General features: G+C 38.4%; 1 protein-coding gene across 2 annotated transcripts in view; it reads right to left on the bottom strand.

Moving 5' to 3' along the window:
• Window positions 1-13,149, bottom strand: part of slc44a1 (solute carrier family 44 member 1) — a 116,229-nt gene that overhangs the window by 47,011 nt on the left and 56,069 nt on the right. For both annotated transcript variants that reach the window (XM_008115280.3, XM_008115281.3), the window contains exon 4: window positions 6,919-7,055. In XM_008115280.3, coding sequence (XP_008113487.1) covers window positions 6,919-7,055 — 137 coding nt within the window. The remainder of the gene's footprint in view (window positions 1-6,918; window positions 7,056-13,149) is intronic.

Genomic DNA, 13,149 nt, shown 5'->3' with positions numbered 1-13,149 from the left:
CTTTAGCAATTTTACAGCTCTATAAATGGTAATATTAAGTTTTTTTCTCAATTTGATCATGGAACACAATCTTGGTCCCCTACTTAAATGTACCCAGAGTACACAGATGTCTAAAGAGAGCAAGGCTAATACTAAGCCGTTCTCATTCATAATCTTTGTAACACAGTAGAAAAGGGTTAAGAGCCAGCATGATGTCACAGTTTGAATGTTGGACAACAATTCTGAAGATCAGGGTTTGATTTATCACACAATCAAGAAACACATTCCATGACCTTGGGCAAATAACATACTATAGGGCTCGGAAATCCCCATGATATGGATGCCATAATTCAGAAATGACTTCAAGGCACACAGCAACCAGAAGAAGGAAAGAATTGGGGAATAACACAGGATCCCTAGATTCTTATGATTGAGTTTTCCTATTCATGAACTGAGAGAGACTTTATGTGTTTCCTTTTATCATGGAGTGGAGGTAACAAATGAAGTGGGCTTTACTACTCTGCCCTGAATTTTAGACTGCCCTGATTTGGATCAAAAGATTCACCCAACCATGTCTAATAAATGAGACATGTTTTAGTTTACTCATTATTTGTTCATATACCAGATCTGCAGTTTAATTCAAACCAAGGCCCCACAGTTCTAGTTGATGGGCAAGCAATGTTTTGATACTTAGAGCCACAATGGTTTAACGAGTGAGGGAACAGGGTGCTAAAGAGAGTACAGGCAGTCCCCAAGTTACAAATATCTGACTTACAAATGACTCATAGTTAAGAACAAGGGTGAGACAACAGGAAATGAGAAAAATCTACTTCTAGGAAGGGAAATTCTTTCTTGAAAGAGTTATCATGAGGAAAAGATGTCTCCATTAAAACTTTCTCACCAATCCTTGTTTCTACAACAAGTCTTTTTTTTTCAAAATCCAATTATCACAGAGACAGAAATTGAGGTGAAATCTAGTAAACAGGGGCACAGAGCGCAAAACAAACCACAGTGGTGTCAACCCTTTCCTATGCCATCCAAAACATATACACATATACATGACTGGAGTTACACTGAAAAATGTAGCTGTTTTAACTTACAAACATATTCAACTTAAGAACAAACCTACAGAACCTACAGTATGTTGTCCGTAACTTAGGGACTGCCTGTATAAGAACTTGAATAGATCTGTCACAGAGCAAATAACCATTATGTCGAAAGCAATCCACTATTTATCATAACTATTCTTGCAGCAGCTATAAAACTACCATTCGAGCCTTCATTTTTAATTTCCAGAAGGCAAGCAAAATGTTTCCAGTTAAATAAATCAGATACCAAATTATCTTAATTATGAAAATGGAACTACCAGGAAGTCACCCCTTGCAATAATGTCCACCAAAGAAAATTACTTTTTCTCATTCCTTTATCTACAGTTTCAATCCAACTGTTAGTTGGTCCTGATGGTCAGCATTTACATCTATTGTCTAATACGCTTACTTCAAGCACAAGCAGCTGCCCCCAAGGTCACACAAAGTGAAGAGAGATTACAGTGTCTTTTCTGATAAAATCCAATGCCTTGGTTTAGTATTAGCACATTAATGCTAATTTAAAAACCTGGACAAGTTGGCATAGTAGATGAGGAAGGGGGAGAAAAGAAAAGGTGGTAAGGGAGAGAAAGCAAGCTTTTAAAATAGAAAGGGATTAATTTATCCTTTCAAACTTTACTATCAGAGATTTCAGTTGCTGCTGGTACTGCAGATATTACTGAGTCATAAAGTGTTAGAACCACAGTATTATACATGACAGAATACTTTTATTTATTTATTTATTTATTTACAGCATTTATATTCCGCCCTTCTCACCCCGAAGGGGACTCAGGGCGGATCACATTACACATATAGGCAAACATTCAATGCCTTTTAACATAGAACAAAGACAAGACAAACATAGGCTCCGAGCGGGCCTCGAACTCATGACCTCCTGGTCAGAGTGATTCATTGCAGCTGGTTACAGCTGGCTTGCTCTCCAGCCTGCGCCATAGCCCGAGCAGTTACTAATGGGAACAAACACCCTCTTCTTCTATTAGATAGTTTTCCATGCCACCTCCTTGTTGCTATATGCAAACTTATCAAGAAGGAAGTATCACTGAAACACTGGAACTTATTTCTAAGGCTTGCACTGTGAATGATCAATGCCTTGGACATGGGTAGATTTATGCTGCCATGCCTCCCAAGTGTACATTTCAAAGTGATATTTAGCATAAATCTAGTCAAACGTTTTGATAAAGGTCACTCTGAAATTAGCAGAACATAACTTGAATGTATAGGTTATAGGAGCGACAAATCCACAGCCTTTTGCTTGGATCCCTTGTGTATGCAACCCAGTTACATATTATGCTGACCAGATCAAACAAAAACCATTTTAATGTAAAAAGATTAAATTTCTTTATTGTAATTATGTGATTCTGCTACCTGTTATGGAACTGTTGTCTTCTTTAAACAAGCGTGAGTGAGGGCTCTAAATAATCTTATTTCACTCACATATATGCCTTTGCTACCTCAATCGGCTTATGCTAACCTGTAGGGGAGCTGCATTTTACCTTTAATTTTACTTGACATTTATAACTTGTTTGAGCTCAATCCAAGGCGCCCAAATAAATAAACATACAAAACAGAAGCATTAATACAATCTTGACCTAACTCAGTTCTTAGTCCTAAGTAGAGTAAGCCTACTGAATTAGATGCAAAATTTAAATTGATAAATCACCTATGTAAGTTCCAATGATTCAATGGGTCTACTCCCATTAATTTAACATCTCTTAAATATTTTTAAACAGTAAAACCTGTGCATGGTAGTGATTTGAGTGTTGGCCTAGGACTCTGGAAGGATTTGAATCCCTAGTTGGTTCTGGGAACCCACTGGGTGATCCTGGGCAAGTCACACTGTTTCAGTCTCAGAAGAAGATAAAGGCATACTTCCTGTGAATAAATCTTGCCAAGAACACTCCATTATAGGCTTGCACGGTTTGTAAATTACTTGAAGTCACACAATAACAAAATATAATGCAGACATTATCCCCACCCCCACCCCCAAAATGCACAGCTACAGTAATAAAAAAGAAGCAGCTTCATCATAAGAAAGAATATCAATTAAACTCAGGTACGTTTTTACAAGACAACGCGAGTGAGAAATTGGAAGCTCAAAAACTTTTACTTAGCACCTGAGTCACTGCTCTGCCTTTGACAGCATCAGTACTTGACCATTTCAATAATGATAGTGACTGGTTTGCATAGACAAATGTTTTAGATATCAATATTTATATCACTATTGTGTATTTACATCTCCATCATCAATGAACATGGACAACAGATATTTCTATGAAATATTTGCTGTTATTTCCAATACAAATCAATTTAACTACTCATTTAAAAATAGAAATTAAAGAGAATTACGTAAAGGCTTATGAATTTCCAAATGTTTCTATATTACTGGCTCTGCACTGAAATGGCCTTTTATTTGAAGTGCTTTGGGATCTCTCTGCACTAATATTCCAGCAGGCCCTTAAGGATATGACTACAAAACTATCACAAATAGCACAGAGCTTCTGGAACTAAAACTCAGATACTCCCTTTCCTATTTTGGATGCACTTCAACATTTAAAACAACTCCTTAGGAAGCAAAATATGGCAGGGAAAATAATGTGCTCTGGTACTGAATAGCTCTACATCTGAAAGGGCACAATCACAGCAAACACTCCATGCAAGAAATTTCCATGCTAGGCTCTCTTAGGACGGAACTAACTATGTATTATCACAGCAAAATGCATATTCATTCTCAAGTGAGGAAAGCTGAATAGAAATAGAAAACAGACAGGCGAGCCAAAAAAGACCAAAATCTCTTTCCCATGCCTACCCAATACTTCCCAGCAAATGCCCCTGCAAGGCCATTCTCCCTTCAGCTAAGCTTATATCTGGTTTCAGAGCCTGGAGAGAGGGAAAAAATAAAAAACAACTCACAATTAGATTTATAGGGGATAAATGGGGGGAAATGTTAATGCCAACAATTCCCTTCATAAAACCCCATATATTGATGTGACTATACATGTTAGAAACTACATGTCTGTCCCATGATGTGCACTTTTGCCCTCCTTGTGATTATGAGAAAAATGTACAAATATGTCCTATAATTGACAGAAAAGGGGGGATACAACAGTCTTTTGCAAAAAAAAAAATCCAATTATGTACTAAAAAGAAATTACATCAGTTGACACAATAGGATGTTAACCTGCGTTCACACACATTTGGTCTATACATGTTCAAAGCCTTACATTGGAATATTCCTGAGTGAAAGGTTTTTACAGTAGTCCCACCCCTCGTTTTATGTGCAGGATCAGTTGAACTACAATTCAGTGCTATGTCAGCCAGTGCAGTAACCAATAGGTAATTGCATGTTTTGTAAGTACAGAGATGGCAACTGAAAGAACCTATTTACAGGTAAGTATCAATGTTCTTCATTGTAGCTTCTGCTCAGCACAATTAGAAATCCGTAAGTTTATCTGATCCTGGCAAGCTAGGAGGTACATCACTGTAGTACCGAAGAAAGTATCAGCCCCCCAAATGCCATATCCACTTTCAACTACCAGATAATGCTGCCAAATGAACATTAATGCCATCAGATTACGGCTCTCTATAATTCCATCAGGAAAAGCACCTATACCTGTCCTTGTTCTATTCAAAAGACTTCCCTGTTGTGGTAATTAATAACAGCTTCACTATCTAATATGACATGGTATTTCACTGATCTCCTATCTGCCCATACTTATGACTACAGAATCTTCCTTTCTTTGTTCTCAAATGACAAACAGTCATTGAGTGTTAAGTAAAAGGGGTGTTATGTTCGAGTAAAAGACCCATATGACATCCAGAGAATGCAGAAGAATCAGTAGGTTTGGACAAAAAAATAGCTATAATTATATTCAGGACAGTTGAAAATGAATTACCTTGAACGGACAAAAGTGAGATTTAGTCTAAGAACCATTTCTTTTTCTTTCTAAAACAGGCCAGGAGCCAAAATTACTTTTAAGTAGAAGACAAAGCCCCCTGTTCTTTCTGCAGCTACATTTTTCCATTGTGGTGGTATGAAGTTTTTCTTGTTGTTTGAGGTGTTATAAGAAACAGGGGAACTGAAATAGGTCTAGTGCAGTGGTCCCAACCTTTGATCTTCCGCGTGTTTTGGACTTCAACTCCTAAAATTCCTAACAGCTGGTAAGCTGGCTAGGATTTCTGGAAGTTGTGGAGGACTAAAGGTTGGGAACCAGTGCTCTAATGTAATCCCTGTGCTGCTCTCTGTCAACATTTTCAGCAAAAGTGCAGCCAAGTGTCTACCCTCCACTCAAGGCATGGTCATTTTTGTTCTTAAAATGGCTGAGAATGTAGATGAATCTGAAATACCGTTCTGCTAGTTAAGTGTCATATTCTATTCAATAGCTGCCCTTGTACAATGTTAGTGGTTTATGGTTTTACTTCCCTAGATATTTGAACTGAGGTTAAAAGAAGGTTCCAAATATGGTATATTGAATACTTTCAGGAACAAAAGTATATGACATTATGAAAAGAGTCTAAATTCCCATTGGAATCTGATTACTGAGTAGAAGATATGAAGCCTTCATGTTATGATAGACAGTTGCTCGGTTTCATAGATAGTACACACTTGTCACGCTGGCAGGAACAACAGCTTCACCACAGCAAACAGGAGGGAGTAGATGATTGGATAATATCCCTATCAATCTAGTTCAGTGGTTTCCAATCCTTTTTTGACCAGGGGCACTTGACCAGGGACCACTCTCCAACATTAGTACCAAAAGGGTTACGAATCAGTGTTTGGTCATCATTAGATTCAGTTTGGTTATTTGGGGTGCTGATTCAGAAAACTGCATTGGATAGACTACATAAGCTCTAGTTTCTCATACAGAACATGTGCCATCCAGTAGTCACCATCTGCTTGCCCACAGGAAACCATATTTAATAATCTAAAGCTGATGTGGTCTATCAAATGCAATTTTCTGAATTAGCACCCCAAATAAGCCACACGAACAGGCCTAAAAACTAAGACACCTGAGGCTGTTAGGAATTTTGGGAGGTCAAGTCCAAAAACCTAGAAGGAGGGCAATAGTTTGCCCATGCCTGAGCCAGAGTCTGGAGGAAGCAGGGCCTTCTTCTCCTTCTTTGAATGTTGGAGCATCCCTCTCCCAGCTTGTTTGGGCGGATAAGACAGAATTGCATGATAGCTAGCTTGAACCTAGGAATAAGAAAGGAGAGACAAAGATGCTCCCAAAAACTCTTACTCTAGGATGTGACAGGCAACTGTGGGAAGGTACAAAAGAGGGCTACAAAACTTAAGATCCACGAGCCGTACTTTCTCCATTTTGCTCTTTGTTGCGGGGTTCTACATAAATGATGACAACAATCATACTACAAAAATTCTTCTAAAAGCATGGTGTACAGCAGCAAGTTGATTAATATTTTCTAATGTTTTCTATCAAGTAGATGATTTTATGATGCTTGTCTTTCTGACATTTAATTTTACCATGACATTAATATTACAATGCTATTAAGTTTGACCAGCTCTTCAAGTACATTCCAGTCAAGTAATATTATGAGTTTTAATTGCTATAAATATAACTGGGAATTGTTTTTAAAAAATTAGGAACACTCATTTGATTCAGTTTGGTTGATGGTACACATACGTTACAGTAAGAAGCAACTTAGAAAAATCCTGTGTGAAAGAAACTGGAAATCTTAGTTTAAGTGCACACTGACTATTTTGTTGGAACACATATTTACATTTCTATATTTTTAATCTGCTGCCTGATAGATGCACAAAACAGTGACCCTATATCATACTGGGAAAAGTAGCAAACAGGACTGTTCTTTGCCTTACCATTCATATCTGCGAATTTCTGAACATCAGCCAAAGTTTTCAGTTCGCTCTGTGGACATGCTGACACGCAGAGAGCTATAGATTTGATCTTCCGTTTTACCAGGTCTACGTTGCAGGGTTCCAAAAAGAACACATACCTGCAATAAAAACAGATACATAAAAATGCTATGAGCTCAACAAAAGAACAACACAAAGTTTTAGTCACGAAATATTCCACTTGTAAAGAAATTATTAATTCATTTTATCATATTATTTCTTAATCCAAAATGTAATCTCTTTTCCTATAATAGGCTATTATTTACACTTAAAAAATTTTAGGACACTTTCAGAGTTCAAAATGACATCTCTTATCATACAATTGTGTTATGTCCCTTAAAGTAATTTCCAACCTATGGCAATCCTAAGGCAAATCCATTACAGGCTTTTCTTGGCAAGATTTTTTCAGAATCAAAGAATTATAGAATCATAAAGTTGGAAGAGACTAACTACATGGGCCATCCAGTTCAACCCTTTGCCATTCAGGAAAAGCACAAAGCACCACTGAAAGATGGTCATCCAGCCTCATAGAATCATAGAATAGTAGAGTTGGAAGAGACCTCATGGGCCATCTAGTCCAACCCCCCGCTAAGAAGCAGGAAATCGCATTCAAAGCACCCCCGACAGATGGCCATCCAGCCTTTGCTTAAAAGCCTCCAAAGAAGGAGCCTCCACCACAGTCCGGGGGAGAGAGTTCCACTGTCGAACAGCCCTCACAGTGAGGAAGTTCTTCCTGATGTTCAGGTGGAATCTCCTTTCCTGTAGTTTGAAGCCATTGTTCCGCGTCCTAGTCTCCAGGGCAGCAGAAAATAAGCTTGCTCCTTCCTCCCTATGACTTCCCTTCACGTATTTGTACATGGCTATCATGTCTCCTCTCAGCCTTCTCTTCTGCAGGCTAAACATGCCCAGCTCTTTAAGCCGCTCCTCATAGGGCTTGTTCTCCAGACCCTTAATCATTTTAGTCGTCCTCCTCTGGACGCTTTCCAGCTTGTCAACATCTCCCTTCAACTGCGGTGCCCAAAATTGGACACAGTATTCCAGGTGTGGTCTGACCAAGGCAGAATAGAGGGGTAGCATGACTTCCCTGGATCTAGACGCTATACCCCTATTGATGCAGGCCAGAATTCCGTTGGCTTTTTTAGTTGCCGCATCACATTGTTGGCTCATGTTTAACTTGTTGTCCACGAGGACTCCAAGGTCTTTTTCGCACACACTGCTGTCAAGCCAGGCGTCCCCCATTCTGTATCTTTGATTTCCATTTTTTCTGCCGAAGTGAAGTATCTTGCATTTGTCCCTGTTGAACTTCATTTTGTTAGTTTCGGCCCATCTCTCTAGTCTGTCAAGATCGTTTTGAATTCTGATCCTGTCTTCTGGAGTGTTAGCTATCCCTCCCAGTTTGGTGTCGTCTGCAAACTTGATGATTGTGCCTTCTAACCCTTCGTCTAAGTCATTAATAAAGATGTTGAACAGAACCAGGTCCAGGACGGAGCCCTGCGGCACTCCACTTGTCACTTCTTTCCATGATGAAGAGAACGCATTGGCGAGTACCCTTTGGGTTCGTTCGCTTAGCCAATTACAGATCCACCTAACCGTAGTTTTGTCTAGCCCACATTTTACTAGTTTGTTTGCCAGAAGGTCGTGGGGGACTTTGTCGAAGGCCTTACTGAAATCCAGGTAGGCTACATCCACAGCATTCCCTGTATCGACCGAACTCGTAACTCTATCGAAAAAAGAGTTTAAAAGCCTCCAAAAAGGAGGTTTAAAAGCCTCCAAAAAGGAGGTATGTCATTGCTTTCCTCTAAGGCTAAGAGAGTGCGACTTTCACAAGGTCACCCAATGGGTTTCTGGACAAGCAGGGATTCAAATCCTGGTCTCTAGCGTTGTAGCCCAATATTCCAAACCTCTACACCACACTGGTTCATAGTGGAGATACGCTTGGCTGTCCCATTAAGGATTGAAACCATTTAGTTCCAACTGGAATACACTGACTCAATTGTTGATTGGTGAGCAAATGTCAACAGGACACAAAGACAGAAACTATGAAAACAAGAAAGATTTGAATGCCAAGGAATGGGGGACCATGGAGAATAAAGAAGTGCTAGCAACCTCACAACACATCTTCCAAGTACAGCATTATCTCTCATTTCTCCGTGATTTTTTTCCTGGAACATTCAGTTTTTTTTCTGATTATATCTGGAAGAACAGCTGATTTAAAAGTATGTTTGAGTATTTCATAATTATATATAGCAACTAAATTTGGTATCCATACACTCTCAAGGGTGGCCACACTATTTATAAATGCCCTTCATTTTAGTGACAATGAGCACAATAAATGCTGAATTTACAGAATGATTAACAAAAGAAACACTGCAGAAAATGCTGGTGGTTATTTTAACATATCTGATGCAGAAAAGTAGCAACTTACTTTAATCAATTGTTCACAGTTAGAGATTGATCTCCAGCACGTTAATGAACTACAGTTCATACATTTCAACATTTCCACTATAAAATGAATTTTATAACCACTACATAAAAACTGAGCTATTACTTCAAACTGGAACATGCAAGATGATTATTACCATCTCAGCCTCACACTAACATACCAAGTAACAATCACTTAGTAAAATTATATTGGTAGTTTGAATTAAAGCAGTATCTTTGATACATAACTATTATGAAAGTAAATTAGTATTTCCCAATTATTAGTGTGGTTGTAGTTTTTTTTATGCATTCAAGTAATTTCTGACTTATGTCACAGGGTTGTTTTGGGGTTTTTTTGGCAAGGTTTGTTCAGAAGCAGTTTGCCATTGCCTTCCTATTATGCCGAGACAGTGTGGCTTGTTGCCATGGCTGAGCACACATTCGATCCCCACTCCCACGGACTCTTATTCTAATATGCAAACCAATGTACCACAAATACATCAGTTTTGTTCCTAATAATGTTAAACAGCTTATACAACTGGGTCATATCCCCTGTTCAAAGAGTTTGGGGATAGCAGCAGCATCCATTGTAAGATGGAATTCAGGACAGTTGTATTTTGAACTTGTAAGAAGTTACATACTGTATATTTTCTCCTAAAAATAAATATGCAGAGTTAGAGGAGTTCACACACACACACACACACTCTGAAAGACAATTGTCTTGAAGAAGAAAAATTGCCAATAAAATAAAGATAAAATTATACAGATGTACAAAAACAGTGAAAGACAACAAGGCAAGTATTTCTCGAAGTTGTTGATTATACATTATTATAAGATTCTACTAGACACATTTTATGATCTAGGGCAAAAAAAGACTTAAAAATTTTGTGAATTGTAGGAAGAAAACTGGGGATTTTGTACAATGAATATGGAGTTCCACCACTTTCCAGAGGGGTAAACAAACCTCATACTATTTTTGTAACTTCCAATAAATAAAAGAGGGGTGGCTCTCCCCATAAAACAATGGCAAACACTACTTCCTGAAGCTTTTGACTATTTCTATAATGGCCTTTCTTTAAATCTATGAGTGACCATCTTCAAAAGCCCCTATGGGCCAAAAACAGCTCTGTGTGCAAAACCTGTCCAAAATGGTCAACCAACCATGCTCACAGGGGGTCTTGCAGCCATTATTGGTCATTTTAGTGGATGAGACAAAAAGATCTGTGTATTTTTTTTTATAACATGTTTTTTTCAAGGCTTCATCTGTTTTTAATAATAATCTGAGCTTGTTTGAGTCCTGCTACTGGGAGAAAGGAAAGCTATCAACAAACTAATAAATAAATGTATCTTATTGAAATAGTTTCAAGTAATAGATCCAGGCAGTACCTTTCATACATACTCATGTATACTAAATGTCTCCTTTGTTGATTTCTTTAGTAAAAGCATTTATATTCACTCTTCATAAAACATCCCACAATAATGTACATGAAGGAAACATGAAAGGAAATTATAATTTAAATAATGTAAAAACAAAAGATTAAAATACTTCTGTAGTCCAGGACAGGTAAATAAAATCACACCAATGATTGTGATCGAGGTGACCACCCTCCCCCCCAGGACTTTGTAAAAGATAGTTCAAAAATCAAGACTTTATGTTCTATATTCCATATATTTATAGTAGAAGGTGATTGAGACTTTTTACTGGAGTTTACTGTGGTTTACTAAAACTCTCTGTACAAAAGGTGTTTGACCTTTTAGCCTGAGGCAAGAGATAACAACTTCATGAATTGTAAAATCATGCTGCTAAAACTCCACTTTTATGGATTTCCACGCTGGGTTCTCCAGATGTTATGAACTTCGTTCTTATCAAGTATTTTCAATTGTTTATATCATTCATGATTCCCCTTTATGCAATGTAACTCACTTTTATGAATTCTCCCTTATTTCCATGAAATCTATCTATCTGCCTATATGTATCTGTACTCTTTGGGATCCCCGGAAAATATGTATTTTTCCCAGCATGGTTTATATTCCAACTTTATTTTATTTTTCATTTTATTTCGTATAATTGTCAAAGCATGAAATCAAATAGGAAATATTTTGGACTCCACATGAACCCCAGGACTTATCCCATCTCCTATGACCCAGGCTTCCTTTCCCAAAAACAAAGGGATAATCTGCCACCGCTAAATCCAATCAAATTCAAATTGCATGGACAATATAGGGCTTGAGTCACCGAATTCGGAGTTTGCTGACCTAAAGGTGATTCGCCCCAAGGCAAACATTGTCATATCTCACCCAAAGGAAAAACCAGGACACCTCAGGAAGGCGCCCTGCAGAGCCTGTCAATATGGCTCATCCCCACCCATCTTTGCTTCCATCTCTGACACCCCAAGGCATATCTAAAATCTGTATACGTGACAGAAACCCGGACACCCTTGATTGCTGCCATTAATAAATTAAGCACCCTTTAGAAATCGGTCTAGCAGGACTTAATCCGCTAGTTCCTGTCCCGTCACCTCATTGTTTCGATAACTCCCGCCTTCTCTTTCCTGATTGGACCGAGTAGAGACATAAGGCAGCTTCCTATTGGGCCAACGAAACGAGGCGGGAAGCGAAAGCCCGCCTCGTTCAACCTTCTAGCCTATCAACGATCAGATAGGCGGGGGAGCAGGGCGGGAAATTCAAAGGGCTGTCAGACTGAAATTTTGTATAAATATGGCTTTATTTTGATTTTATGGTACCCTAGTAGACCGAATGATCGCTACTAGAGTCCTCTTCAGCTGAATTGCTCAATAAAGACTCCTTGGCGGATTTTCCTTCAACTTTGGCGGACCTTCTTCATTTCGGCTTCAGGTTGTATTGCGGCTCGTAATTCTCCTTTTGGCTTCGCCAAGGTCCGTTCTCTCAGGACCGGATCGGGTCTCTCCTTAAGGGCCCGATCCCCTAAAACGCGGTCGACAACATGATTGGCATTAAAAGTCAACAAAGGCCTGTGTACATAAGGAGTGTTAAAAGATAAGGGTTTGACCTCTGTCTCAATTCAAGAGAAAAATTACGTATTCCAACATATCAATTTCACATAAATATCCATGAAGAGGGTATCTGAAAAGATGGGAAAGGAAACCATGATCGGTCAGGGTCTAAGCAGCATTGTACTTAAGATTAAACATGCAACCAGAAAGTTACATGGAAAGAAAACATTTTCTGTATTATTTATGTTCAAGAAGGATACTTGGATATTTTTCACATTTTGCTTAATATGGTTAAAAGAGTAGACTTTTTTGAATAAATTAGATTTTTTATAAACTTTTGTACAAGAAAGTGAGTATGAAATAATTCTGTGTACTAAATGCAGTCTTGCACTGAAACCATCTGCTAAGTCAGCTGCTGAGCAGATGGAAAACTTTCTGTAGCAGTCTCAAGGAAATGACAGTAATACATACACGCAAAAGGTATTAAATGGTTGTAATACATTATAACAGTACTGCTTAGAGGGTGCCTGGTTTGTTGTTCAAAACATGATAGGTTAATGTATAATGTTTCAAGAAACTCTAGAAAAAAATCATTAAAATAAGCCATGATATTTCAAAAACAATCAGTAATACAGTAATACATTTTGCAGATATTCTGCATGTATAAATCAGTTCAAGTCGTGAGGGTATTTAATAGATTCCAGCAATCCAGATTATAAATGTCGAGGTATAGGGTGGCAACCTGTGCTCGATGGGGTTATACTCCCCCTAAGGACACGGGTCCGCAGTCTGGGGGTCC

Source organism: Anolis carolinensis, chromosome 2 (assembly GCF_035594765.1).
Source record: "Anolis carolinensis isolate JA03-04 chromosome 2, rAnoCar3.1.pri, whole genome shotgun sequence".
NCBI classification, from domain to species: Eukaryota; Metazoa; Chordata; class Lepidosauria; order Squamata; family Dactyloidae; genus Anolis; species Anolis carolinensis.
Note: the sequence above shows the minus strand (reverse complement) of the source record. Positions and strands in the feature narration are given on the sequence as shown.